Below are 27785 nucleotides of genomic sequence, written 5' to 3'. Positions count from 1 at the left end.
GCTCGGCATGGGGGACCCGGAGCCCGAGGCGGAGCAGATCCGTCTGAAGTGTATCCGCAAGGAGGGCTTCTTCACGGTGCCTCCGGAACACAGGGTGCGTCGGGGCCGCTCGGGGAGCTCTGCCGGCGGCGGGGCGGGCCTGGAGCTCCCTGGGGCTCCTGAGTGTCGCGCTAAAGCGTGGAGGTTTCCGACGCGGGCGGGAACGATCGTCCCAGAGCGCCTGGCGGCCGGCGCGGGAGCCGGCGGCGGGGCTGAGGGGCTCCGGGGCTGATGGGGCTCTGGGGCTCCAAGGCTGAGGGTTCCGCAGCTGCGGGACTGGGGGGCTGAGGGGCTCCGGGGCTGCGGGACTGGGGGGCTGAGGGGCTCTGGGGCCGAGGGCCGGGGCTGGGGGCAGACCCCGGGGCTGTCCCGTGACCAGCTGCCTGTGAAGAGCGGGCTCTGGGCTCTGGGCTCTGAGGGGGTTTGGTCGGGGGTCGCGGGTCGACTTGGCCGCCTGCTCTCCTGGTGCGCTGTGAATGGGCCGGGCCGCGCCCCGCCTGGGAGCCGGCAGCTTCCGTTCTTTTCTTGCTCTGCGCCAGGCCTCTGCATCGGGCCCTGTCGTGTGGTCCGGTCAGCGGCCGTTACCGGGCGGGGAGAGTGAAGCTTGGGGGTGTGGAGTCGTCGTTGGAGCTCTGGGGGCTGGGCCGGGCCGTACCCGGCGCTCTGAGAGGCCGGTCAGGGTCGCCAACGCGCGGTGGCGGTCCTCGGGCCATGGTGCATCCCCCCGCACGCAGCAGGTGCCCGCCGCATTCCCGGGACGCGGGGCGTGATGGGAGCCCAGACACCCAGAGGAGCACCCCCGCGTGGCGCTTCGGGCTGCGGGAATAGCAGGACTTCAGAGGAAGAATTGGGTCCAGCTCGGGGGCAGCTTGCAGGACGTTCTGCTGGGCTGGTCCGTGGGACTAGGATTCTGACGTGCGGAGAGACAGGGAAGCCTGGCGTGCCAACCTGGAATGTCGGAGCCGCGCCACAGAGATGAGAAGCAGCGCGACTCGGCCCTGCCAGGAGTCCTCCGGGAGGGAATGTGAGGAAGAACTGGGGGGGAGAGGAGCCCAAAGGCCCCTCGGGGAGGCGATTGGTGCCGGTGGTTCCCACCTGTCCCCTGAGTGGTAGGACGGAACGAGATGGAGGCTGATGACGGAGAAGGCCAGAGGGGCTGCGGGAAGGGGAGCTTTGCTGCATGCGCTTCTAGCCAAGGGGACATGCCTGTGCAGTCCATCGACAAGCATCCCTCGTCACGCAGGCGTGTTAGCGTCCGGGCCCTCTGCTAGGAGTGTGGCCCCAGAAGCAGTGGCTCGAGGGTGGGCTTTAGGGGAGCCTGGGTGGCTCAGTCAGTCAAGCGTCCAGCCTTTTTTTTTAAAAAAGATTTTAATTTGGGCGCGGTAGACCATGAGCAGGGGCGGGGCAGGGGCAGAAGGAGAAGCAGGCTCCCCACTGAACAGGAAGCCCGATGTGGGGCTCGATCCCAGAACCCTGGGATCAGGACCTGAGCTGAAGGCAGATGCTTCACCTACGGAGCCCCCCAGGTGCCCTGAGTATTCAGGCTCTGTGCTGGCCTGGAGCTGGCTCAGAATTCTCTCCCCTAACATCCAGGGAGAGGGAGCTATTTTCCACAAGGTAGGTCCAGGCACTCGTTATCTGTCTTTTTTTTTTTTTTTTTAAAGATTTTATTTATTTATTTGACAGACAGAGATCACAAGCAGGCAGAGAGGCAGGCAGGCAGAGAGAGGAGGAAGCAGGCTCCCCGCCGAGCAGAGAGCCCCATGTGGGACTCGATCCCAGGACCCTGAGATCATGACCCGAGCCGAAGGCAGCGGCTTAACCCACTGAGCCACCCAGGCGCCCTCGTTATCTGTCTTGTAGATCTACCTGCACTTGGCCCAAATCCCACCCTGCTTCTGAGATGGAAAGGAGTGGGCGGCCAACTTCCTTTGACCAGGAAGTCCCTTCTTGAAGCCCTTGTCCTCTCTGCTCACATCCCATCGGCCAAAGTGGACTGAAACGGACTTGCCTAGCTGCAGAATACAATGGTGGGAAATACAGCCACCGGCTGAAGTAACGTGTGGGTGTTGGGGTAGGCAGTCTCTGCCACAGAAGCGTTTCCACTGCGTTTGGTCGAAGCTTTGTCCATCTCCGGAGCGTAATTCAGACTGGTGCTGCTCAGTTTTTTCTGACGGTGGAAATGTTTCTTTCTGTGGACTCTTGATCTTGGGGGGGGTGTGAATTAAAGCCCTACGTTGGGTGTGGACCCTACTTAGAAAAAAAAGAAGAAGAAATGTTGCTTTCTGACTTGTCCAGGATGGTTACCGTGAGCCATGTGGCACCGAGGAGCACGACGCACATGCAGCTGAGGAAATGAAATTTTACTGTTAATTCGTGCTAGCCAGATGAGGGCAGTGGTTGTCGCTTGTGGACTGCATACATCTGGACCATGGGATAGGGAGGGAAAAGGCTGTCTGTGGTAGAGCCTACCAAGTGTCTGCTGGCCCAGTAGCATCTTTGCTCTTTTCTCACCTGAAGGCCCAAGCGTGTGGCTCTCTTCGTTGGGTGAGCAGAACACAAGTGAGCTCCTCGGCTAGGGTTAAGTGTTCAGTATCCTTTTCTAGTTGTTCCTTTAGCTGCCCGAGCCCTGCCCTGCCGGCCCCTCTGTCTTTCAGCTGGGACAGTGTCGGAGCGTGAAGGAGTTTGAGAAGCTGAACCGCATCGGGGAAGGCACCTATGGCATTGTGTGTAAGTGGCCAAGATGGGCGTCCTTGGGCGCAGGGGACTGTCCCAGCAGTAGCTGTGTTAGGGCTAGAAACAAGTAAACCCTCATCACATGGCTGAAGTGGTGCAGAGGAGCTCTAATCCGTGGGGTAACGATCACCAGTGCCAGCCTCCGATTCTCCGTGTGGTTGCAAGTGGAGGGAACTGTTACAGCCGCACCTAGAGCTTCCAAAAGCAGCGGGGGCGGCGGCATGGAGCCGCTGGGAGGTTGGTGTGCAGCACACTGATAACGGTTTGGAAGCTTCGCACGTGGGTGCCTTGAAGAGCCTTCTTTGGACAAAATAAGCATTTTTTCCTAGATAAAGTATCTTATTTGCTGCTCGAATGTAGCAGACAGAAGGCAAAGTGGTGACCTACATCCTGACTCTAAGGAGGAAAACTTGGAGGAAGCTCCTTGGAACTAGCAGCCTGTACCCAGCTGTACCCAGCTCCGTGGAGAGGACTCCGCAGAGAGCATGTGTGTACTGGGCTGGCGGTGCAGCTTGCTCGGTTGGGACCTAGTGTCCCTGGGCATCCGGTTATCAAGAAGAAGAGTTCACAACGAGGCCCCTGTGTGGCATTAAGGGTGTGTGGTGCAGGATCAAGTAAGATTTCATCATGGATGAGTTTTCATTCCAGATCGGGCCCGGGACACCCAGACGGACGAGATTGTTGCCCTGAAGAAGGTTCGAATGGACAAGGAGAAGGATGGTGAGCCCGTGTGGGAGGGGCAGAAAGGTGCCAGTTCTCCGAGGCTTACCTCTGGCCTAAGCGCCTCATTTTGAGAGCCACTACATTAGGGTTAAAGGGGTCCTGTTTCTGGGAGGCTGTAGGCTGGCCTGGCCCCTCCTGTCCTTTCCCAGCCCCTTGCCCTCATCCCCGTGTTCCAGGCCTTGGCTCCCCTGCAGCTCGTCTTCTCCCTCCGTGTGGTGACAGCCCTGCCTTCTGTCTCTGCCCAGCCGTCGCCCCTCCACCCAGCCCTCCCTGCCTCAGACCGGGCTGGCAGCCCCTGTGCTACACACACCCCTGATTTCTAGCCCCCAGCACCTTCCTGGCTGCCTGTGCTGGCAGAGCCTTGCTGGGCTCAGTGTGGACCCGTGTCCTGTTGAGTGGTCAGTACAGAGGGATGCTGTCTCACATGATTGGTTGAAGGAAGAGTTAAAGGTTCATGTTCAGGTGGTCTTGATTGTCTCTGAGGTTGTGGGGAGAGCCCTGCTCGGGTAGGGGCGCAGCTCACTGAGGAGGCTCTCTGGCTGCAGGGGTCCCCATCAGCAGCCTTCGAGAGATCACCCTGCTCCTGCGCCTTCGCCATCCAAATATCGTGGAGCTGAAGGAAGTGGTTGTGGGGAACCACCTGGAAAGGTAGGCCGTCTGCTGGCCCTCTGCACCGGGCCCTGCCGAGCCTGCCCTGCCTGTCTCCTCCCTGTGCTTCATCCACATGAGATTCATCCCTCCTGCAACCCCTTTGGCCTGCCTGGGAGGGTGTGAGAGGTGCTCTGTGTCTTCTCCTTTTCTTGCAGCATCTTTCTGGTGATGGGTTATTGTGAGCAAGACCTGGCCAGCCTTCTGGAGAACATGCCGACACCCTTCTCTGAGGCCCAGGTGTGAGGCCGGAGGGCCTGGGGTGGAGGCATCGTCCCAGCTACCTTGTGGCACATTTAACTGATGCCTCCTGCTTTTTGAGTAGGTCAAGTGCATTGTGCTGCAGGTGCTCCGAGGCCTCCAGTACCTGCATCAGAACTTCATCATCCACAGGTAGGAGCGGCCCCAGGTGGGGGAGGAGCGGCAGGAGTCTGAGGAGGGTGGGGCCTGAAGGGACGTTTGTCTGGAGGGCAGGTTTGTGACCCATGGGAAGGGAGACTGCCGGTCCTGGCCCCTGGAGAGGAAATGACCTGGCCTCAGTGCAGTTCTGTAAATGTTCCTTGGGGCAAGATCCAAGCCCAAACAGCACCTGCTTTCCCCCCAGGGGAGCTGACGATGGGTGCATAGTCAAAGCTATGAGAAATCCTGCAGTGGACAGATCCCTCCTGGAGTCTCGTCACACAGAGCAGGACAGTAGGGGACCTTCCAGGCTCAGGGCAGGACTGTGCAAGCAGCAGCTTCTTGTGTCTTGCGGCAGCTGGTACAGCCCTGGGTGGGGAACGGGCACAGGACTGGGTGTCAGACCCAGACAGGTCCTGAGAGCTTGTCCTCCAGCTGCACGTTGGCCTTAAGTGCCCACCGTCCCCGTGTTTACCAAGTTCCAACAGGGGACGTATAGGACAATATTCTGAGTCTGCCTGTGATGGTGACAACCCAGTTGCCCATGGGGCTTGTGTCCTGGGGATCACTGATGTTCCGTTTCTGTCCCAGGGACCTGAAGGTGTCCAACTTACTCATGACCGATAAGGGCTGTGTGAAGACAGGTGGGTGCTGGTGCCCGCGCTGGGGCCGGTGTCTGTGGGAGGCTACCTGGCGCGGGGAGCAGGTCAGCGCTTGCCAGCCCCTGAGGGCAAAGAGCTGGTTCGCACACGGAAGCTCCTTAGCGCGCACCTGCCACCATCCCCCACCCCCCACCCCGCCGGGTGACACTGCCTCTCCTGCCTCTCTGCCTTTATCACAGCGGATTTCGGCCTGGCCCGGGCCTATGGCATCCCAGTGAAGCCGATGACCCCCAAGGTGGTCACGCTCTGGTGAGTCCCTCAGGATGAGCGTGTGTGGTGGAGGCAGTTTTGGGGGTGATCGTGCTGAAGCAGCACAGGGATCCTGAGGGCTGTGGAGTCTCAGAGGGCCGCCCACACTCAGGCTGGGTTGAGGACAACTTCCCGAGACAGCGGGGCTCTTGGGGGGACACGACATCACGGCAGAGTGGGAGGGCCCTGCCTGGTTCTGAGCCCTGTCCGGCTTCTGTCTGTGGAATGGGTGGGTTTATGCAGCTGACTGTTGTTTTTTCTCACGTGCTTTTAAGAAGCACAGACCGGGGGTGCCTGGGTGGCTCAGTGGGTTAAGCCGCTGCCTTCGGCTCAGGTCCTGATCTCAGGGTCCTGGGACCGAGCCCCGCATCGGGCTCTCTGCTCAGCGGGGAGCCTGCTTCCTCCTCTCTCTCCGCCTGCCTCTCTGCCTGCTTGTGATCTCTGTCTGTCAAATAGATAAATAAAATCTTTAAAAAAAAAAAAAGCAGCACAGACCGGGCTTGTCGTTAACAACAGAGTGTGGACGTCCTCTGTCTCGCACCGCGCGGCAGCTCTGCCCCCGCACTGGGCTGACGCAGACCTGGAGGAGCCGCGCAGCGAAGCTGGTGGTACCGGGCGCGTCGCCCCCATTAGTGGGCTGAGAGGCTGAGGCGGTCTGAGCTGGGGTTGGCCGTCCAGAGCCCCGGCTGCCTCAGGCTATCAGGAAGGCTGGTGGAGTCCCAGGCTTTACTGCAGGGGACAAGGGGGCGTGCTTGTGTTTGCAGGTACCGAGCCCCCGAACTGCTTTTGGGAACCACCACGCAGACCACCAGCATCGACATGTGGTGAGATGTGAACGTGTCTCCCGGGGCCTGCGGGATGGACGGGCTGGGTCCCATGGGGGCTGGCAGGGGCAGGGCTGGGGTCTTGGCCAGCCTCCCAGCGCCTGGAGGAGGGGGAGGGCTGAAGCCTGGGATCCCAAGAGGAAGCATGAGAACGTAGCTTCCACAGAAGAAAGGCCCTGCCCTCATGGTCACCCAGAGGGGCCGTTTGGGACGGGGTTGCGTCCCATCGTGACCTCCTCCCAAGCTCCACCCGGTCCTGACCCAGCACTTGGCCTCAGTAGAGGTGCATGAGGTAAGGTCTGCTGTCCTCTGCAGGGCCATGGGCTGCATCCTGGCCGAGCTGCTGGCCCACAAGCCCCTTCTCCCCGGCACGTCCGAGATCCACCAGGTGGACCTGATTGTGCAGCTGCTGGGCACACCCAGTGAGAACATCTGGCCAGTGAGTGCCTGGCCTCTGCTGTCACCCGCCCCCCTGCCCGGGTCAGCCCCATGCTCAGCTCCTGGTCCCTGCAGGGGTTTTCCAGGCTGCCACTGGTGGGTCAGTACAGCCTGAGGAAGCAGCCGTACAACAACCTCAAACACAAGTTCCCGTGGCTCTCGGAGGCTGGCCTGCGCCTGCTCAACTTCCTCTTCATGTACGACCCCAAGAAAAGGTGCTGACCTGACCTGTGGTTAGGAATGGGGACCCCTCCACCTCGAGCCCTCGGGAGGGGTTTTCAGATCTCCGGCCATGCTGCCACAGACATGCCCCCTCCCCAGACACAGACACACAGACATGGAGGACCAGGCCCCCAGTTCGGGTGGTCCCTGCCCACCCAGGTCATGGAGTCCGTTCTGGGTTTCTCATCTGTTTCTGGGCCCCAGACCCCTGCTGGCCACTTGCCTTTTATACCAGAGGCTGCGGAGCTGGGTGGGTATGAGGGAAACCAGCCTCAGTGGCAGCCGCGGTTCTGTTGACATGGAGGCCTTCTCTCCAGGGCAACGGCCAGCGATGGCTTGGAGAGCTCGTACTTCAAGGAGAAGCCCCTGCGTGAGTCTCCCACACAGCCCCCGACCTCCACTGATCCCCACAGGGGCTTTTGTGGCCCTTTCTGTCTGGGGTGGGTGTATTGGGGCACAGCCTCACGCCGCTCCTTGAGCCCCTGAGGGGTGGTGCGGCGGACCCTGGGCGGGCAGGGGCTGTGTGCTGAGGCCCCTGTGGGTGCTGTTTGGCCACAGAGACTGTTCCCTGAGGGGAGTGGAGGGAAAGGGGACCCCAGGGCTCAATCACAGATGCACAGTGGGGTTCTCAGACCCAGACGCACTCCTCCCCGCAGCCTGTGAGCCGGAGCTCATGCCCACCTTCCCCCACCACCGCAACAAGCGGGCCGTCCCGGCCACGTCTGAGGGTCAGGGCAAGCGCTGTAAGCCGTGACAGGTGGAGCCCGTCTGCCCGGCCGGCACGACCGTGGTGCACAGCGGTGAACAGCAGTGAAACGGGGAGGCCTCTGCGGTCCAGGCTTGCGGGGCTGCTGGGATCCAGCCCCTCCAGCGGGTGACCAGCACGCTGCTCCAGCTGATCACACCCCTTCCCCAGAAGAGCGGGGAGTGGATGTGGGTGGGTGTGCCCTGAAGGGGCGGGACGCTCCTGAACACCTGTTGCCAGGGCCTCAGCTGGTGAAAGCCCAGGACCCTCCCTTCCCAGAAGGAAACATCTGCTGGGCCCAATTCAGGGGCTGTTGCTGGCTTGGGATGCAGAGACCCTGCATGGTTGCTTGTCCCCTCCTGATCACCAGGGTCTGTCCGGGGAAGGGAGAGGCTGTGGTGCATCACCCCCTCCCCAGGCGCATTCTGAGAGCTGGCGCACTCAGAATGGGAAGGAGAGATAAGGTGTGGGTCGTATCCCACCTGATAGGCTGTCCCTGTCCCCACACTGAGGCCCAGAGGGGAAGGGGCACAAGTTGGTGCTAACAGGAACTCCAAGAGATAAAAGGTTCTCTTACAGGCGTGAGCAGGTTCAGTGTCTTTTAATGAACGTTAATGTTCTGATTCATGGGACATGATGAGTGCTGGGGAGAAAGGGAGATGGACAAGCAGGTGGGGGTCAAGCGCCACACCTTTCCCCTCCAGTCCTGTGGCTAAATAGTTCCCAGGGGAAGGGGCTCTGCCCCCCTGTCTTGGCCTTGAGAGTCTGTCTCAGCAGCTGAGTGCTGGAGAGCGTGGCCACGTCTTTACCCCCAGACACAGCATTCTCGGGAGAGGCCTGCGTGCCTCCCGCCCTGCCTTCCGGAGCCTGTGTGGCAGAAAGCCAGCAGCAGGTGGCTTGTGGGCTGCTGACCTGACTGCACGGCGAGGGCAGCGATGCAGCCTGTCCAGGCTCCACTAGCTGCCTCCTTCCCCGCTGCCTGTGCTCTGGGCTTTTGGGGAGCCTTCTCACTGCTTTGCGATCAGATCATTTCTTCCCCCACATGTGGACCAAACTTCCCGGTGCAGCCGGTCTCAAGCCAGGCCTCAGCTTATTCAGCACCGGCTTAGGACGTCATTAGGCAAGGGGCTAGGTCAGCTGTGGGCCTGGCAGAGACCCCAGACTGGCCACAGTGGTGTTCCATGGCCCCCAAGGACACCCCTGTGAGGAGAATCTCCCCTGGGCACAGGGGAAGCCGTGTTCTGAGGGACAGCGGTAGGGATCAGGTCAAGAGCTGCGGACTGAGTGCTGGGCCCTACAGTGGGAAAGAGGAGGAGGGACCCACACTGGCTCTAGGCTTGGCGGGGGGACTCCTCCACGCAGCACATTTGGACACAGGCCTGGGTGCTGGGTGCAGGGGTAGGCAGCAGGCCAGACCAAGGCAAGAGCTTCTCGTGGAAGACAGGACCCCACCTCCTGCCTCGTGAAGCCTGATTCCCCACCTTGCTGTGCCCAGGAGTCCCCAAGGGGCAGGGTGGCTGGGGGCTTAGGCCTGAAGAGTGGTGAGGCCCAGAGAAGCACCACAGAAACAGTCTCTGGAAGGCCCTTGATGCAGGGCCTGGCTGGGCTTAAGGTTGGGCCCCGGGTCCATCATAGAGCAGGGTGTCCACCTGTGCACGCCGCAGCCAGAGGCGCCGCTGGGCGTCACTGAGCAGCGGGCGGAGTGCGTGGCCTGGACGGCAGGTGGGCAGGGCAGCACAGTGGGGCGCATGCAGCTGGCGACACGTGTCACAGCAGAGGCCAGGCAGGGCCCCCGGAGCTAGGCAGCTGTGCACCTGGTAGCCAGGGGACTGGGGGCTGGCCTGCCCGGGGCTCCCTGGGGTTTGGGGGGCAGCCATGTCTCCAGGCTGACTCAGCAGCTCTCGCCGCAGGGAGAGGAAGGAGAAGGCCGCAGGCTCCGGCTCCAGCTCCTCCTCCAAGGCCCCGTAGGGTGGGCTGCCGGCCTGCGGCAGCACCTCAGCCTCCCCCAGGGGCTCCCAGGCCCCGCCTCCGGCCCCCCACAGTTTGGCGCTCTGCTCCCAGAGTGCAGGGCCACAGGCCAGCTCGGGGGGCGGGGAGTCAGGGCCTGGGGAGGCCCCCCCATACAGGCTGGCTTCCTCCGAGCCCTCATCTTCCTGCAGGTCCCGGTAGAGGTCCAGAGGAGTCCGGTAGACAGTTGGGGAGCCCCGGGGGGGCAGAGGCGGCGGCTCCTCTTCCCGGGCCAGCCGCTGCTGCAGCCAGGCCACACAGGAGGCCACATCCGCACTGGCCCGCCGGGCCTGCAGCAGCTCCTCAGCGGGCAGCACGCTGGTGCCCAGCCGCGCGAGCACCTCACCCAGGATCTCACACTCCAGCCGGAGGGCAAAGCAGCCCAGGGCCACCTGCACCAGCTGGCAGGCGGGGGGCAGGGCAGCCATCATGAGGCGGTGGTTGTCCCTGGGCACGTAGCCCATCTTCTGGAAGCTCTGGAGGAGGAGGTCCTCTGACAGCGCGCCCTTGAGCACGTGGACATAGCCCCCTGAAAAGGTCTGCAGAGGAGGGTTCTGGTCAGCAGCAGCCCGCCCGAGACCCGACCCACACTCAGGCTCCTCCTAGCCTTGGCTTCCCCGCAGAACCAGGCCATTCCCGGCTGGGCTGTCACTCCCTTCCGAAGCGGTGCCCAACACACGCCCCGACCCACCCCTGCAGACCCGTCTTCGTGGCTGCGGCAGGCCCAGCTTAGAAATCCAAACAAGGTAAAGAGCCTCCACGTTCAGAAATCTAAATTCCGTGGCACCTCGGGTCCCGGGTCTCTGTCAGGTGAGCTCTTTCCCCCGGTTCGGTCTGTGATCCCATCAGGTCCTACACGAGGCCTCAGGCTCAGCAGGGAGTCTGCTTCTGCCTCTCCTCCCCACCCCCGCTCCTGCTCCCACTCCCTCTCTCAAATCTGAAAAACAAAACCCCTCACTTCCCTTGGGGTCTCCACTTCCTGTCACCCCAGGGGCTTTGCTGAGATTGGGTCGTGCAGATACAAATGGGGCTGCTTCTCTGCTGTTCTGAACCCCACCTTCCCTCTTCCTGTTCTGGAGACTTGCCCCACTGGGACAGCTTAGCCACTCGTTTTTCCCAGCTGCGAAGCCTTCTACCAGGTGGATGGAACACGGTACTTTCTGGAGGCTTGAATGTGCGGCTGAGCTGAAAACCCTGGAGGCCAGATTTTTGGGAAAGTGCCCTCCAGGCTGCAGTCCTGGGAGGGCCTGGAAGGCGTGGAGGATGACCGTCCAGTGTCACTCCCAGTTCTAAGACTCCAGACCTCTGGGATGCGGTCAGCATTCCTCTGCTCCCAGCTCCTGGGACACCTCCCGTAGACGCAGCACTGCTGTGGGCAGGGACCGTGCACGGGGGGTTGCCTCACCCCTCTCAGCAGACTGGGCCCTGCGCTGTCCTTGTGTCCGTGTCACAAATGAGGACGCGGCTCAGAGAGATTGGGCAACTGGCACAAAGCCACGTAGCCGAGAGGAAGCAGAACCAGATCCCAACCATGTCTGCCCGACTCCAAAGCCCAGGAGCACCTCAAGTGCAGGCCTGTCCGCTCTGTTCTTGGCTACCTGTGGATCTGGGGCTTGAGGGCGCCTCCCACCCTGTTACTCTGAATGAACATGGCCTAGAACCTCTGACCACCAGGTGTCCCCAAGAAGCAGTGAGCTCCGGAGCTCTCCTCCGGCAGGGAGAGGAGAGAAGGGTGGGGTGAGAAAGCGGGGAGAGGGAAAGAGAGGGAGGGAGGGAGGTGGGTGGGGGGGTGACAGAGAGAGAGAGAGAGAGAGAGAGAGAGAGAGGCTCCTGCTGCCATGGCAACCAGTGGAGGTGGACTCGCCCACGTGCCCAATGACATCAGCACCTTCCTACTCTTCCAAATTAGCTTCGAGGGCCAAACGTCTGCCCCTCCTGCAGGCCAGCGCCTTACCCCATGGGGTGATCAGTGCAGACCCTGGGGTGTGCAGGGCCTCCAGCCCCTACCTACTTCACAGGGGATAGGCCCACCCGACGTCCTCCTCTATAAATGGGGCCATGGAAGGATCAGGGTGACCGTGGAACATCAAGTCCCTTCTATGCCCCTGTCCTGGGATTTCTGTGCTGCAGGGGCTGTGGGGCCCCTTTGGGGGAAGGCAGTGATTCAAGCTTTGTGGAGCAAGGATCTCCCCAGGATGCGAGCATCTGGGGCAGGTGGCCTCCACCTACACCCTGTTTCTCAGCCCTGGGACTGCCGGGTGGGTGGGGGGACGACCTTGGTCAAAGCTGCCCCAAAGTGCCCCCAATCCCTTCTGAGCCCCGGAGACCCAGCCAGCTCTGAAGACCTCTGAAATCCCTTGTTCCAGGGGTAGCCTCTGCCCCCACGGTACACAGCAACCCCAGCAGGGGCGCCGCCTGCGCCCGGCGCCCTACCTTGATGGTGGAGAACTCTTTCCTCCAGGGCAGCAGGTACAGGTGCACAGCAGCCAGCTCCAGGAGCTCGAAGGCGCGGGCCAAGCCACGCAGCGCGGGGGCCAGGTCGGCGCGGCCCCACAGACCGTCGGTGAGCAGCGCCAGCGCGTCGTCCTGCAGCGCCCCGTGCAGGTCGAAGTCTTCCACCAGGATCTGCCAGAGCACCGCGCGCAGCGACGGGTCCCCGCACACGCCCGCGCGGCCGCGCCGCAGCTCACGCTCCAGGCACAGGCGGTAGTCCTCGGACAGCGAGCTGCTGCCCATGCTGGCGGGCGGGGGTGCGGGGTCAGGAGCCAGGCCTCTCCCCGCGGGCTGTGCGCCACCCCCCACCCCCCACAGGTGCTCCCTCCGGCCTGGCGACCCGGTCCCCGCCGGCTGTGCGGCCCCCCATGCCCCCCGCATCCACATGTCCCCCACAGCGCGGCGACCTCGCCCACTTAGCAGCTCCGAACAGAGACCCCCCCCCCCGCCTCGCCCCCCAGATCGTGCCGCGGGCGCCGCGAGCGACCGCGCTACCTGTCGGTCCCCAGCGGAGCCCGATCGGCCGCCTCTCCTCGGACCTGTCCAGCCGCCGCGCTCTTCCGCCGCCGGCGGCTCCGCCCATCGGCCTGGGCCGTGACGCTAGGGGCGGGGCTTGCGCCGGGCACCGCCCCCCTTGGCTTACCCGGACGGGGGCGGAGCCTTGTGCCGCCCGGCGGAGCACCTGCCCCCGCCTCTGCGGCCCACCCGGCACCCCGCGGCTCGCGGCGGATCCTGGGGCGGGACCGCGGGCCGGCGCTCGGCGGGCGCCCGCGGAAACGTGCGTCCCAGCTGCCCCTCGCTCCGAGCTAGGCCCTCGCAGCGCCCGCCGGGGAAGCAGGTGCTCCTCGCGCGCTCCGGGCCGGGCCCAGAGCTCCCCGTGCGCACGGGGCGAGCGGTTCGGCGCGGTTATGCAGCCTCAGGTGGGTGCGGCGGCCTCAGAGTCTTTCTGTGGTTCCAGATTTCTGGTCCCTGGGAGCAGCCTCTGGGGGGGCCCGGAGGCGGGGTCAGGCCCCTCCCTAACTAGGCCAGCCTCGGTTCCAGGCGCCTGACCCGTGCGCTAAGGCCACTCGTGCGCAGGAGGGATGGGAGAAATCTAGTGCTTGGGGGATCCCAGCTCAGTGCAAGGAAGGTCTTCTGTAGACCCTCCTCCCTGGTCAGGTTCTGCCCCTTGATTTCTGGGCCCCTCAGCTCTGCAGACCACTTTGCTGAGATGGGACCTGCCTGGGAGTTTTTTCTCTTAATAAAGAATTTTCACCTGGCATTTCCCTGCCGGTGTGTCTTCAAATCCTTCAAATGGGACTTTCAGAAAAGCACAGTAACCACGCTGGGGATCTTGAGACGCTTTGCGGACCACGGCTCAGCACAGAGTCCTTTCCCGTACTGAACCCTGCCCGAGGGCCACACCCGCCCCGAGGAGCCAGTTAACTTCTGGTCATCTCTCCGGCTTGCCCGCAGAAGGCTGGAGCTTGGCCACTCTCTTCCGTTCGCCGCTGAATTCATCGGGTCTTCGGCCCGGAGGCCTCTGGAATTGTTCATCCGTGGCCACGGCCTCCAGCCCCGCGATGACTGTTACAGCCTCGGTGCAGAGTCACAGGACTGACTGAGTCTTCAACTCCAGGGAGATGGGGTTCTGATGCCGCTGTGTGGGACTCGGGGCGAGTCCTCTCAGCTGCTGCTGCTACTCTAGGGCACGCGTGACTCTTCTCTGCGGGTCACCTGAACCCCCGGCAGGTCTTCGCACTGTTTCCACCCATAGAATGGAAGTGATATTGTTTGGCTTCCCAGGTTAACTCCTTAAAACGCCTTGTTGTCCTGAGCTGTTTGCTCTTGGAATCCAGCCATCATCTTGTGGGAGAGCCGGCAGCACACGGAGAGACCTTGCCCTGGGCTGAATAATGTCCCCCAGATCCGCACCCCCCTAGAACCTGGGAATGGGCACTGGTTTGGAAACAGATTCTTTGCAGATATAATCAAGTTAGGGTGGAATCATGCTGAACTGGGATGGACCCTAAATCTCAAGCGACTGATGCTGTTGTGAGAAGACCGGAGTCCAGACGCAGCCTGTGGGGAGAAGGCCCGCGGCGATGGAGGTGGAGGCTGGGGCTCTGCCTACAGCTCCCAGCCCAGGACTGCAGGAGCCAGGAAGCTGGACGGGGCAAGCGAGGGTTCTGCTCTAGGACTCTGAGGGAGTAGAGTTCCACCAGCATCTTGAATTCAGATTCTGGCCTGCAGAACTTGAATAAATTTCTGGTTTTTCACAGCACTCCGTTTACGGCCGCAAGAGGAAACGAAAGAAAGAAGGCCTCACCTGATTCTGGGAATGGAGCTGGGAGTCCTGACTGAGGTCCTGGCTCTCGACAAAGCTCTGGATGATTCCCGTCTCTGACATTGGGTCACCCAACCTGGAAACTGACCTAGTTGATGCTGGGGGTGCAGAGACGGGCTGTCCCCACTGAACCATGGGAGGGTCACGAGCAAAGTACAGGACTCCTATTGTGTTGAAGGCAGCGGGGGGGGGGGGGTTGTTACCCAGCAGTCCGTGGGGGACCAGGAGCCCAGCCTCTCTCACACTCCACCTCCACCCTCCTGGGGCTGGGTGCGGCATTGTCTGACTCCCTCTGTGTCCATGCCTCTTGTGACCTGGTCGGAGGGTCATTTGGCATTTGCGTTGGCCCAGGACTGCAGCTGGTTCTCGAAGCTGCTGCCCAGTACACCCCACCTTCTGTGTACGGTTTCTAGCTCCTATTTGCCACCACGCTCAGCTTTGCCCAGGTTTGGATTTTACCTGTATAGTGCACGTGAAATTCTACCTTGTTACTGTGTTAATTTGCACTTCTTGATTTTTAGAGATTTTAACACTTTTGGTGCTAATTAGCTTTTTAAAACTTTCTTTTGAAGGTGCCTGGCTGGTGCAGTCGTTTAAGCGTCTGACTCTTGATTTCGGCTCAGATCATGATTTCAGGGTTGTGAGGTCGAGCCCCAAATCAGGCTCCGCACTCGATGTGGAGTTGGTTTGAGATTCTCCCTCTCCCCCTGTTTGTGCACGCCCACTTGCTCACTCTCTCCAAACCCAAAAACCTTCCTCCTCTGTAGATGGTCTCTTCACAGACTTGGCTATTTTTCTATTCGGGACTGCTGCCTTTTTTCTTGTTGATTTGCAGGGTTTCTGAGGCAGGGGGAGTGGATTACTCATCCATTTTATTCAGGAGCCGTGGGCTCAGCCTGTCCGAGGGCAGCGCCTGGAAGAGGGTGCGGAGGAGACAGCCCACATGGGACCCATCCCCAGAGGTGTGGTCCCCAGCACCAAGCCAAAAGGTACCTGTACTGTCAGGCTCAGCTGAAGACACCCCTTCATCCTCCATCGGCTCTATGAAGGGGCCTTTAAAATCCCGTCCTTGAGATGTTAATGCTAAGGACTGAAGCCTGGATGTTACCTTCCTTTCCCAAGGCTCCGTGGTGGCTAGGGTTCTCACCCAGGTCTGGGGTGCTCAGAACTCTACACTTACAAGAGCATAAGCAAAATGTCAGGGGGGCCAAGGGCAGAGCAAGGATGGGGAGACAAAGACAAGGGGATGGGTGTGTGCTGGCTTGTCTGATCCAGGGACACTGGCAGGCAGAGGACCCCAGGCCACCGAAGTTCCTGAGAGACGACAGCTGTCCCGAGGATTTGGGTTGGCCTGCCCCAGCCCACTGGGCCCAGCACCCGACTGTGGGGTCTTGACCGCAGGTGCCTGTTGGCCTCCTGAGTTGGCCTGCTGAGCTCAGACCAAGTCTGCCATCATGAGATGTAGCCCAGAGAAGATGCGCCCTCTGTTCTGGACTCAGTTCCTCATGGAATTCCTGGGCAGACAGACCTGCAGAGCACCCAGTAAGCGCCAAATGCTGTTGCTGTTTCCCAAAAAGCCTTCCCCCAGGGCACCCGCACACTGCTCCCATCGCTGGCCCCCGCGTGGCTGCACCCAAACCCCTCGCCTCGGTGGTAACTCAGGTTTGCCTGGGGCCCCTCCTCCCCTGGCAGATGCTGCCTGCAGGGGGTCTGGGCTGCCTTCTCCTCTGGATGACACAGACCACAACTAAGGGCACCCACATGTGTTTCCCACCCAGAGAAAGATGCTTCCCAAGAGCCCTTCAGGCCAGGAGGTCCAGTCCCAGGTCCTGCCCAGCCCACTTGGCCCTGCAGAGCCTGTCCTGTCCTGGGGGTGCAGCCCCAGGAGGTCTGGGAGCTGGCCTCTGGGACAGTCCAGCTCTTGCTGGTCAGCAGAGGGGGGGCTGTGCTTCTCGGGCCTCCAAGAGGCCAGTGGGGTGGCAAGCATGCACGCTGGGGGCTTAAGATACCAGTGACCTCTTTATTGTTAGCAGTGTCAGTGGCTTCCTGGGGCATGTGACAGAATGGACACTGGGCTGCAGACAGGCACCGACCCTCGGGTTCACACTGGCCCAGGAGGGGACATGCAGGGATGGAAAGTGGCCAGGGGTCCCCGCAAGTCCAGTGCTTACCACACCAAGGGCTGGAGCAGCTCAGAGGCCCCAGACACAGGTGGGAGCCCTGGGTGTCCCTGGGCTCCAGGGAAGAATGGAGTGATCAGTGCCCAGTAGTAAATAGTATGGTTGCAAACCACGTGGATCCCATGGGTGGGGACAGGTCCTCTTCTTGACTCTAACCAGACACCGGTGCTGGAAACTCACTGTCACAGGGAACGGGAAGGAGAGAAACCACACCTGCCCTCTGCCAGGCCCAGGGTCCCCTCCCGACCATGGAGATGGCCGGGGGGGTGGTGCTGTGCGGGTCCCAGGGGAGTCCAGTGTTTGCCGCTCCAGCATGGAGCCTCTCAGGCCTACTTCCTAGGAGCTGGTTGAGCTCAGCTCTGTCCTCTGAGGAACAGAGGTGTCTCATTAGGTCCCTGGGGACAGTTATCAGGTTAGGGCAGGTGTGAGAGGAGCAGAGCCCCAGCACAGCTGGCATACTGCCCCCCAAGAGCGGGTGACTCTTGGACGGTCCTCAGCGGGTCGTGTCCTCCTCTACTTGCCCAGAGCCCCTCGGGGCAGCAGCTCCACGTAGTTCAGGGCGCTCTGCAGCGAGGTCAGGCAGTAGCCCTCCTCTCCAATCAGGTACCTGTACGGAGGCAGGCACAGGCAGCGCCTGTCACCTCCAGGGGACACAAGGAGGCCCCCAGCACTTCGGAAGGGTGTCTGCCCTCATGGGGACGTCCAGGGGACAAAGCCCTGGGTGCTGAGGTCCCCCAGGGGTCTGTCAGGGAGGCTGGGCTAGAGGACAGCCCACTCCCCAGGCAGATGCTACTCAAGAGACGGCCCCCCAGTTCCTGTCTCAGCAGTATGCCAAGCAAGGGGTGGTGGGAAGGGGCTAGAAGAAGGGACCACGGGCTTTATGGGCAGGTGGACCCCCGACCCGGGAGCACATGCCCAGTGCCCATGCCGGCCCGACTGCAGCTGGGGTTCCTACCCCTCATGGATGAACTCCTCCAGGGCTGCGCACTCCGACACCAACTGGGGGAGGCCACTTCTCAGCACCACAAAGGACAAGATGGGAAGCAGGTCATCGGCACCGCTGTTGGGCAGAGGCACAGCTGGCCGGGAGGCTCCAGGGGCCAGTACAGCCGCTCAATCCCCAAAACCCTGCAGTCCCCATTTTGGCCTCTGGAGTGGTCCTTGGCTTGCGGGCAGCTCGCCCTGCACCCCTCCTGCCCGCCTGCATGGGGAGTTGGGGGTGGACTCCGGTCAGCAGCAGTGGCAGCCACTCCAGGTGGCAAGGCTGTCCCTGATTGGGAACCCTGTGCTGCGGAGCCCACGCCTGGCCAGGGGGATGCCCTCCAGGGCACGTGTGGGGACAGCCTCAGCCCCACTGGCCTGCCCACACCTGTGGCGCAGGATAACAGAGGGGAGGGCCCGTGTCCCAGGCAGCCTGCTGAACCTGCGACCGGACCCAGGCACCTGAGATCCCCCACGAGAGGCATCCAGGGGAGCTAAAGAGGTGCTCAGGGAGGCCCATGCAGGATCCTAGCCCAAGGGGCCCACAGGTTGGTGGTCTCTGAGAAGAGCATGGGAGCAAAGACTTTGGCTGGAGTAGGACCACCCACCAGGAAGGCCTCGGCCACTGGGAGCTCCTGCTCGTGGCCCTGCCCCCACGACCCTGGGCACTGCAGCCCCGTATGTGTAACACAGCCCTCACTCGTCCTCAGAACCCCGAAGGCGAGAGGGAGTGTAGGACTGCAACTGCGACCCTCGACACTTCAGCCCCACGACTCTTACCACCTACAGCTACGCACTCTGAAGCCACATGGTCAACTGGTGAAGGGCGGCCCTCCAGTGCAGCTGAGGCCCTGGGGTTGCTGGGGGTGGAGGGCGTCTGTCTCTTTCTCCTGGGGTGGAGTTCTTCCCTGCTCATCTCCTGCTTAACTCTAGCTCTGTCCGACCATGATCTCCAGGCCCTTGGGTGTAAGTAGGGGCTAAAACCCACCCACCAGGTTCAAATGGCGGGTGTCTTCATGGTAACGCGGGTCCCTGGGGCAGGGTGGCGGCAGGCAGAGCCCCTGCAGGTGCAGACGAGCTGCGAGCCCCAAGCGGGGACCAGGGCAAGAGGCTGCTGGCCCGGGAGGGTCCAGATGAGACCAACAGAAGCAGGCATCAGAGACGCAGGTAGAGAAGACCCCTGCCTCACCTCGGGATGGTGGGCAGGGATGATCGGGAACCCCAGGTCTGGGGGCTTCGCCCAGGGAGCAAGCTCTTTCCTGAGGCTGGGGCGGTTTCCCCACACGTGCTTCTGGGACAAGCAACCCCAAGCTTCACTGGATCCGCCGCTGGTTCCTAACCCTAAGAAGCCCTACCCGGATGGGCGGGAACCCGTCGCGCCGCTGGTGGAAATGGGCGCTGCTGGGGCCCAAGACCCAGACGGGAACCTGCGTTCTAGGTGCTGGGGGCCAGCCGGGAGGGCTCCCCCCGCACCGCAGGCCCCCGCAGGCTCAGGCCCACCCCGGGCTGCGAACTTCCGGGACTCACATGGCCGTGGCTCCCAGCAGGGGTCTGGCCTCCGGGGCGGCCTCCTGGGCGCGGCAGTAATCCTCGGCGCAGGCGCAGATGACCCGGAGCACGCGCACTGCGGCACGGAAAGGAGGCTGCACGGGGGGCTGGGCGGGGCGGGTCCCAGGCGAGCCCCGAGGCCGCCTCCGCTCCGGGCACCCACCCGTCCTGTCCGGCCGCGCGGAGCTCGGGAGAGCCAGCGTCCCTCCCGAGGCTGAGCCCTCCCACAGCTTCAGTCCCGGAGACGCCCCCCAAGGGACGGGAGGCGCGGCCCGCAGCTCGGGGCCCACAGAGCCCAGGCCAGCGTCTGGGACGGGGCCTCATCGGACGGCGTTCGCCCCCGTCCGCCCTGCGGCGCGCGGCCCTCACCGATGCACTCCAGCTTCTTCTGCGGGCAGCTCTCCAGGACCAGCAGGCCCAGCTCTCGGGCCGCCGCGCAGTACGGGTAAGCGCCGGCGCCCGAGGCCTCCAGGTCCCGGGGGAGGAGCTTCCTGGGAACGCCCACGGCGGCGGGGGACGCGTGCCGGTAGAGTTCCATGCTCCGGCTCAGGGCGGCCTCCCGGAGGCGGTGCACACTCCTGGGGCGGAGAGAGGCCGGGCTCAGCGGGGCGGGGGCGGGCCGCAGGGGCGGCTGTGGCACCCGGGAAGCGTCTGAGGGCTGGAGAGTAAAGCGGCCGCTGGAAGCGTGCCCAGGGGTCCTGGAGTGGAAGGGCCTGTGGGGGGCTGGGACTGGGCGTACCTATAGAGCGCCAGCAGCAGGGGCCAGAGTGGGGAGAAGAAGGGCTCCTCGATGCAGGCCAGGCATCGGTCCTTGGAGGCGGTTGCATTCAGGCCTTCGAAAGCCAGGAGGGTCAGCGAGAGCAGCCTGTCTGCCGGGAGCAGAGCCCACACGATGGCACTGTGGGGACGGCTGGGCCCTGCCACCCCAGGCTGGCCACCCCTGGAGGTCATCCCCAGCCAGCCTGGGGTGCCCGGGGTGGGGGGCCCGTACCTGCTCCCTCCTCTCCCAGAGCCAGCCTCCGTGTGGACAACACCACAGCGTTCTGGCTTGCTGGGCTGGGGCTCTGCGTGAACCTTCCTCCACTCCCCTCCAGCTCCCCACTTCCATGCCCACGGGCTCTGCGGCTGGAGCACCGAGGAGCTCACAAAATCATGCCCGGCTCCCTACGGAACTAAGAAGACAGGCTGAGAAAGGACAGCCTCTTTCTGAAGGGGCTGGACCTGCAGGAACCTGTTAGACACTCAGAAGCACGTTTAAAACAAGACCTGAGGCCCAGGGAGATAGGAGGCCCGTCCTGGTGATCTTGGAAGGAATTCCAAGCCCGCGTTGGAACTCCCTCGCTGGTTTTCAGAAAACCCTGGAAGCCTTCCTCCTTGGAAGTGACCTGGCAGTCTCCAGCCACCCTGGGCACCAACCCTCAGGGAGTCCACACACTGTTCTTAAAATGGAAAAGGCCATTGTCCCCAGGGTGCACATGTCTGATGGTTCTTAGTTTGGAATGACCTGAGCCTAACCCTGTGGGCCACCCAGGACCACCTGGCGACCAGAACATCCGACAGCAGACCCTTCCCCAAACAGAAGTCTGGAACCGACCAGACTGCCTTTCCCGGGGCAGCCCAGCGAGCAGACAACCCAGGATCGGGGAGACCTCAGGCCCGCAGCCAGCCCCACCTGCTCTCAGAGAACGCACCTGCCTGTCTACTAAACACGAAGTCTGCCCCAGAGAAGGGGGGACAGAGAGGGCTCTGCAGACCACGCCCGGCAGGCCGCCTACCAGAGGAAAGCCTGTCCTCCTGAGGGCCCAGGCTTCAGAACTGGGGCAGCTCCCTCCCCCGCCCCCCCCTAATCCTGTGGGCACGCAGGCCCTCACCGATGGCATCGTGTATGTCCTTCACGGTGCTCTTCAGCTGCTCCTGCAGCGGCTCCTTCTTCACGCCCGTCGTCTGGGGCTCAGGTGGCCACCCTCGCCCCCGGCCCCACCCCTCAGAAGTAGCCAAGAAGTGTTCGAGGTCCTCAAAGGAGCTGTCTTTGCCCTGCACACCGGTCCAGCTGTGAGCCAGGGGCGAGGAGGGCCCCGCGGGGCTGCTGTCCGGCCCTCTGTCTGGGGCACCGGCGTGAGGAGGGGGCACCGGGGGACTGGCGTGGGTTCCCTCTGGGGGCCGCGGGGCCGGGCTGGGCTCCGCAGGGGAGAGCATGCAGTAGAGGCTGTGCGAGGGCCGGAGTCGCCGGCTTCCAGGGGCCAGCAACCCGTCGGCATCCGGGGGCAGAGAGCAGCAGCCGGGGGTGGGGGCGGCGCCTACAGCGGCCCTGCTGACGAGGGGGTACAGCGTCTGGTACACCGCACACTGGAGCTTCTTCAGGAGCTGCGAGATGGGGTGGTCGGGGATGCTGCCAGCACAGGGAGAGGGTGAGGCTGGGGCCACGCCCTCACCTGCCGCCCACCTGCCGACCCTGGGGCCCCAGCGCACACCTCGGAGAAGCAGCTCCGTGGCTTCCTTGGGAGTGAATGTGGCGATAAAGCCGGACCCCCCCTCTGAGAAGGTAGAAGGTGGCCGCTAAAAGACCAAGAGGAAGGCTGGCTGGGATGTCTGCAACCCCAGCCCTGAGAAGGGATCCTGCGGGTGCCCCGTACAGCCAGCCCTGATCTCCTCCTCCTCCTTTTCTGTCGTCTGCCTGCCATTAGGGCCAACAGGATGGAGGGAGGGAGGAAGGCCCTGGTACCTGAGCAGGTGGGAGACCAGGCTGGTCACGAGCGACAGGTCCCCTGGGCTTTTCTTGAGCCGGGCCTTCCAGTGCTTCGGCCAGTCCTGCGGGGCAGAAGACTTTGGAGAGCATGGCTGGATCCCTGCATGCTTCCCCACCAAGGCTGCCCCCGAGAAGACCAGTGCCACACTGTCCACGCTCTCCCTGGGGCGTCGGGAAGACCCAAGGCCAACAGGCCCCGGGAATAGCAACCTGTGGCAGCCCCGGCCTCGGCTCCCGGCACTCACGTGGTCTTGCTCGTACTCGAGAATGGCGGCATAGAGGGCCCGCTGCTCCCGCTCCTCTGGGGTCAGGGCGACTTGACTGCAGAACCTCCTGGGGAGAAAGAGCCAGCTGGGAGCCTCAGGGCTTAGGGGCAGGGGCAGCAGTTCCCACCAGTCCTCTGGGCTGTCCCCAGACCCGCGGGAGGAGACGCACCTGTTGGCCGCCTCCTGGAGCCGCAGCCGGCGCTCCTCCATCTTCCGGTGCAGCTGGGGCGGCAGAGTCAAGGCCGTGGCTGGTGGGCATCCCCCCGCCACTACCGGCACTGAGTTCCTGGGCACCTGGGAGGTATGGTCAGGCCAGGCGGGGCAGAGGGGGCAGGCCCGAGGATGGGTGCTCACTCAGGGAATGAAGCCAGGCCCAGCTGACTGGAAGCGGGGAGAGGAGCCCGTGGGTGCTCCGAGGAACAGGAGGGCCTGTGCAGAGGCCAGCAGGGCAGGAGCCGCCCCTCAAGGACACGACTCTCTGAAGCGAGACGAATTCCATCCCCACCCCAACAGCGGCACCTTCACTTCCCACCCTGCCCCCTTCTCCCTCAGCGTGGGACACCGGGGACGGAGAGGAAGGATACTGTCTCCTCCCGGGCTTTGGCGATCACAAGGTTCTCCAGCATCTGTCGTTGCAGGGACAAGGTCTAGGAAGGGAAGGAGAAAGTAAGGCCCTACTGCTCTTCTACCACCAAGCCAGGCCCTCCCTGGGACCTGCTCACCAGGGAGGTCTTCTGCACGGCCTGGCTGGGGTCCAGACGGGCCATCCGTGCCTCGTAGGCGGCCTTCAGCTTCTGGTTCTGCAGAGACGCCTCCTCCAGAGGGGTCAGCTCCCTGGGAATAGCGACAAACTGCTGTCCAGGCCCCGGGAAGCTCTGGAATCCTCTGGTAACCTGAGGACCCTCCCTGACCAAGCCCTGAGACCAGAAGGTGAGCTGGTGGTGCGTGGGGGAGGCAGGCAGGAATTGAAAAGGAGGGAGGAGGTCTGGGGTGGACTGGGGACCCGTGCTGACCTGGGCCTGCAGTAGCTAAGACGTCTGAGTTTTCAAGAGAAGGCAGACATTGTGCTTTTTGTAGATGAGGTATGCGTGTCTGGCAACAACAGGAAACTTTCTAAAGGCATCATGTGAGCGAAACAACCAGAGGAGCTTGCCACCCGTTAAAGTGAGAACCGGGTCTGCTCAGTAGGAAGAGTCACCGAAAGCTACCCCCACCCCGCGCGGAGTCTTTGGGTTTCCCAGGTCTTCACGCTTTCGCAGTGGGGGAGGGTCAGCCGTGAGGGTCCAGCTGTGGGAAAACTTGTCCTGGGATGGAAGTCTCGTGCCTGGTCCTGCCCTGAAACCTCACGTGCGGAAGTGAGGTGTCTGGACCCTTTTGGTGCCTATGGCCCCTGAGGACTGGCAGCAGCAGGGCCAGGAGCCAGCCCTTGCCTGTCTGAGTGGGGATTCTTGTATGTGATTGTGTTTCCTCAGTTCCAGAACCTTCTATCCTGTTAGCTCTTCAAATAATGCCTCTCCCACTTTCTTTCTTTTCCCAGAAGTCCGATAATCTTGTTAGATTTTCCATCTCCCTCTCAGACTTTCTTTTTTCTCTCCCTCCCTGAGACGTTCAGAGGACCTACTGACCCTTTAACCAATTCACTCATTCTTTCTGCAGTAATGTCTGGTCTGCTATAAAATCGACCGCTCACTTCCGGGCGCACGCACTCACTTCACTGCAGGGTACGATGTGTTGTTACTGTTTTCAGTTAGTTTTTAAAAAGAATTTTGGTATTTTTAAAATTTTGTTTCTACTTGGTTCTTTATTTGCTGGGTCCGATTTTATGGTGTTTTTTTTTTTTTTTGTCCCCTGACACTATTTTCCAACTTGCTTTTTCCTTCTGTGAATGTACAGAGCCCGATGGTCTCACGAAACATCTGCTAACTCTGCCTGGAAGCTTGCAGGCCGTTTCCACGCTTACTCTCTAAGCTTCTGGTTTCTCTCTGGACTTGCATGTCTCTGACTGGGTGTCATTTGTGCACATGCTTCTGTCCAAAGGGGATTTGCATGTTTTTGTCAAGCACGAGGCTATTTCCATTCTTGGGCCCGTTTTAACGAAAACCACCCTGGTTAGCTCACTTTGCCTGGACTTCAAAGCCAGGCTCAGCCCACCTTCCGTTTTGCCCTCTCTTACTTCTTAGAACCTTGTGACTCTACCACCTGAAGCTTCTGGAAGATCTCGGGCGGCAGAAATGGAGATAGTTTCCCCCCTTCGTCCGAGTACACCCGGCGATGTCGACTGGTGGATGAGGTGCCCGGAGCAGGCACGGGCACAGCTGGCTTCAGGTGTGTTTTCCCTGCAAGACGCACACAAGCAAGGGGCATCGTGGAGTCCAGCGCGCCACAGACACGTGGATTTGTGCGGGGGGTGTCCGAGGGAAATCTGCTGGAGACCCACCGAGCTGGGCAGCTGTTGACTGGGCCCTCTCCAGACACTGCTCAGCCAGTTTCAGCATCTTGGAGGTGTCTGGGGCCACCGTGTCTCCACCTTCTGGGGAGCAAGAGACAAGAAAACTGATCACCATCGCCTTTGTCACTAAACAGAGTCTTGCTGAAATAAAAACAAGGACAAGCCCATCCTCTCCTTACCTCTGATCCCTCTGCCGGTCTAGCCCCCTCCTCCTCTCTTCCCCCGGGGGGCACCCGGCCCCCTCCTCATCCCTGACCTCTAGGTCACCTCATCACCTCATTTCTGATCACCTGACTGGGGTTGACTTCCTGATGCCACGTGGGCCCCCAGCTTGGCCAGCCCAGCATCTAACTGTCCTGACATCCCGGACATCATCCCAGCTAAACGATCAGAGCCCCCTCCTCTGCCTTTTCTCAGCAAACACCTGCCTCTCCTCACGGTGGGCCTTGTAGGGCCCATGGACCACTTCCCAGACACAACTTCACCACCTATCTCCTGTGCTCTGGCTGTGCTTGACCCCGCCCCCGGCCCATGCTGGGGGCCTTCTGTTCTGTATTCCCTGCTGGGGCCGGGGGTGGGGGGGCAGTCACTCTCGTCAGGAGGTACAGGCTATAGGAGCCGCCTCTAACGGTCTTCCCTGGACCCCAGCAGCCATGGTTTCTGACCCACTGTGCTCCCACCATAGCCAGCCTCTCACCGCACGCTGTTCTGGCCCTCTGACTCCCGCGCAAATTCCCCTCACTTCTACCCTCGCATTGAGCCCTCTGAGGGCTCCTCGACCTTTCAGGGTCTCTCTCTTCCAGAACACTGCGCCCCTCCCCCGGGTCTACTGCTGCGCCCCCCACCCAGGCCTCAGTCTTGCAGTGCCCAGAGCTCTGCTAAGCTCACTGCCTCTCTGGGGCAGCTCTGGTTCTGGTGACTCCGACGTCTCCCATAGCCACCAGGGTGCTCAGCACCTGAAGCAAACCAGCTCAGGACGGAGCTCTCTATTCTGCCCACACGAGTCTGCACCTGCCACCCGCCGGACCATCCCTCTGCACCTCACTGTTTCCCCCCAGAAGTCCATTGCTCCCCCCCACCCCACCCCACAGCGGCTCACTGTCTCCACCCCCTGCCCTGCCAACCAGTAGCTCACTCCCTCCCCCCCAAATCTGGGAGGTCCACCTTTAAAGAACATCTCCAAGCCCTTTGCTGCTCCTATGTCCAAGCAGCCCTATCACTGCCGTCCTCACTGTGAGAACCTCCTGGGGGCTCAGCTTCCATGCTGGCCTCTCTCCCACCAAGCCTCTACCAGCTTCCCCTTACACCAGAATGGCCCCAATTCCACCCAAGGCCAGGACCGCCCCAACTGCACCCAGCATCCACTCTCAGAGGCTTTGCACATCCCTCTGCTGGGAGTGTTGCCCCCAGCCCCCCTGACCTTTCCACAGCTCACTCCATCCTGGGCTAGGGTTCCATGTCCAGTCTCTGGTTATGCCGTTCCGTTTCCACCCCCAACAGTACCCCTCTCTTCCTGCTCCCACACCACGCTAGGACAGCTCGTGCCCCCAGTCACCTTCTGCTAATGACCCATGGGTAGGACACAGGACACCCCCAGGTCTGAGACCCCCCAAGCGCTAAGCTGTCCATCATTTGTTTGGCACAGGAGGAGTGGAGAGGCTGAGAGCTGTACCTTGGGTGGTTTCCGCTTCTTCCAGCAGCACCTGGGAGATATAGTGGATGCTCCTCAGGTACTCCACGTATGCCTCCTGTGCCCGGGGGGAGAAATGGCAGCGGTCAGGCCAGGAGTGGCCAGCCAGTCCATCACGCCTGCCTCATGCCTTGTGGGAAGTGCGGACATGGTGCCGGCCCATCTCTTGATTTCACCGGAGACGTGCAGCCTGAGGTAATGAGCTAGTCGCTCCTCCAGGCGCTCGGTCCTGTCCTGCCCAGAGAGTCCCTCTTCCCTTGAGTTGAAGGGCACCCACCCCTCCGCTCCCTGCGGCCCCCAGCGCCGCAAGAACGGAGCTTCTCCTTCCGGGCGCCGGAGAAGCAGCCCCGACGGCCCTGTCTGCAACGAGTGGCCTTCCTGGGCGACTCGGGGGCTCCTTAGTCCGTGGCTTAAAAAACCACAACTTTCCTGAGAGGCCCCCGAGGGCCTGAGGCCGCACATCTCAGAATCACCGTCTGGCTGCGACCCCGGCCAGTCCCTCTCCCGAGCTCCCGACCCCGCAGTGTCGAGCACGAGAGCATCGCCGCTGCCAGGCTCTGCCGGGCTCCGAGCCAGAGCGCCAGGCTCTGGAAGCACCGCAGGACGCCCCGGGTTGCAGGTGAGCCTTCCCCGGGGCCACGGCTCCGCGGGAAGGACACGGCGGGCTCGGAAACGGCTTCTGACGGGGGTGGGGCAGCTGCGGTCCCAGAGACCCGGCTTGGGCAGGGCAGCGCCCCGAGGAAGCCGATGCCGTTCCCGGGCGGCCCGACCGGCCCGGCCTGCCCGTCCGGCCCGGCGTCGCCGTCTGGACCCGCACCCGCGGCCCGCCCCGCGCCGGCCGGCGCTCCCGCCTCTCCTCCGCACGGGCGCGGCCGGTCCGCCTTCCCGGATGCCGCCCCCGCGCCCCGGGAGCCCGAGGAGAGCCGCCGCCGGCCCGCGCGGACTGCCCGCAGGTCGGCGGCGGAGGGCGGCTCACGGAGCCCTGCCCGGACGGCACCGGCGTCTCCGCCCCGTCCCCGCGGACGGCGGCCCGCAGCGCGCGGGGAGCTGTCCAAGGTCATGGCCGCTGCCCGCGCCGCGCGCCCCCGGAGCCGCGCGAGGGGTCCCCGACCGCGTCCCCGACCGCGCCCCCGGCCCCGCCCCCGCCCTCCGGGCAGCCGCCCCCGGGACGCCCGCCGCCGCGGCCCCCGCCCCGTCTCGCTCTGAGGCGCCTCACCCGAGGCCGGTTGCCGGTGTCCAGCTCGATGGCCCCGTTGGCCAGCTTCATGGCGCACTGCAGCGGCTTCACCGCGCCGTCCCCGGCCGCAGCGGCCATGGCGCCGGGCTGGGGAGGCCGTGGCGGTGACAGCGGCGGCGGCCCAGGGCGAGACAGGCGGCCCGGACCCCGGAACGCGGCCCGCGCGGGAGTCGGCGC

At 62.7% G+C, this 27785-nt stretch overlaps 3 protein-coding genes and 1 long non-coding RNA gene across 9 annotated transcripts; 2 read left to right on the top strand and 2 right to left on the bottom strand.

Moving 5' to 3' along the window:
• CDK10 (cyclin dependent kinase 10) lies at positions 1 to 8270 on the top strand. 2 transcript variants are annotated; one of them, XM_044255532.1, is made up of 13 exons: positions 1 to 94; positions 2697 to 2769; positions 3424 to 3495; positions 4044 to 4146; positions 4305 to 4386; positions 4472 to 4539; positions 5137 to 5189; positions 5387 to 5456; positions 6221 to 6280; positions 6596 to 6719; positions 6794 to 6933; positions 7258 to 7310; positions 7597 to 8270. In XM_044255532.1, exons 1-13 carry the CDS (start codon positions 8 to 10, stop codon positions 7692 to 7694), a joined length of 1083 nt encoding a protein of 360 aa, XP_044111467.1. In that variant the 5' UTR covers positions 1 to 7; the 3' UTR covers positions 7695 to 8270. The 2 variants fall into 2 exon arrangements, with proteins under 2 accessions (XP_044111467.1, XP_044111468.1); XM_044255533.1 differs by lacking the exon at positions 1 to 94 and adding an exon at positions 2442 to 2601.
• On the bottom strand, positions 8271 to 12727 carry SPATA2L (spermatogenesis associated 2 like). Its single transcript, XM_044255531.1, has 3 exons — positions 12681 to 12727; positions 12126 to 12429; positions 8271 to 10231 (listed from the first exon to the last, which is right to left on the bottom strand). The coding sequence occupies exons 2-3, from the start codon at positions 12426 to 12428 to the stop codon at positions 9293 to 9295; spliced, it is 1242 nt and encodes a 413-aa protein (XP_044111466.1). The 5' UTR covers position 12429; positions 12681 to 12727; the 3' UTR covers positions 8271 to 9292.
• A 3790-nt stretch (positions 12728 to 16517) lies between these two features.
• VPS9D1 (VPS9 domain containing 1) lies at positions 16518 to 27777 on the bottom strand. Of its 4 annotated transcripts, XM_044255530.1 has the most exons (15): positions 27588 to 27766; positions 26354 to 26429; positions 24670 to 24762; positions 24406 to 24568; positions 22955 to 23066; positions 22817 to 22879; positions 22402 to 22454; positions 22212 to 22299; positions 21943 to 22028; positions 21092 to 21609; positions 19960 to 20089; positions 19590 to 19798; positions 19200 to 19296; positions 17647 to 17751; positions 16518 to 17298 (listed from the first exon to the last, which is right to left on the bottom strand). In XM_044255530.1, the coding sequence occupies exons 1-15, from the start codon at positions 27684 to 27686 to the stop codon at positions 17205 to 17207; spliced, it is 1986 nt and encodes a 661-aa protein (XP_044111465.1). In that variant the 5' UTR covers positions 27687 to 27766; the 3' UTR covers positions 16518 to 17204. The 4 variants fall into 4 exon arrangements, with proteins under 4 accessions (XP_044111465.1, XP_044111462.1, XP_044111463.1 ...); XM_044255527.1 differs by having other exon boundaries at positions 21943 to 22299; XM_044255528.1 differs by having other exon boundaries at positions 19960 to 20053; positions 21943 to 22299.
• On the top strand, positions 23052 to 24848 carry LOC122911121. 2 transcript variants are annotated; one of them, XR_006385415.1, is made up of 3 exons: positions 23052 to 23162; positions 23889 to 23953; positions 24413 to 24848. It is a non-coding gene; the product is annotated as an uncharacterized LOC122911121 (long non-coding RNA). The 2 variants fall into 2 exon arrangements; XR_006385416.1 differs by lacking the exon at positions 23052 to 23162 and having other exon boundaries at positions 23169 to 23953.
• Positions 27778 to 27785: the final 8 nt, after the last annotated feature.

Source organism: Neovison vison, chromosome 7 (genome assembly GCF_020171115.1).
Source record: "Neovison vison isolate M4711 chromosome 7, ASM_NN_V1, whole genome shotgun sequence".
NCBI lineage: Eukaryota > Metazoa > Chordata > Mammalia > Carnivora > Mustelidae > Neogale > Neogale vison.
Note: the sequence above shows the minus strand (reverse complement) of the source record. Positions and strands in the feature narration are given on the sequence as shown.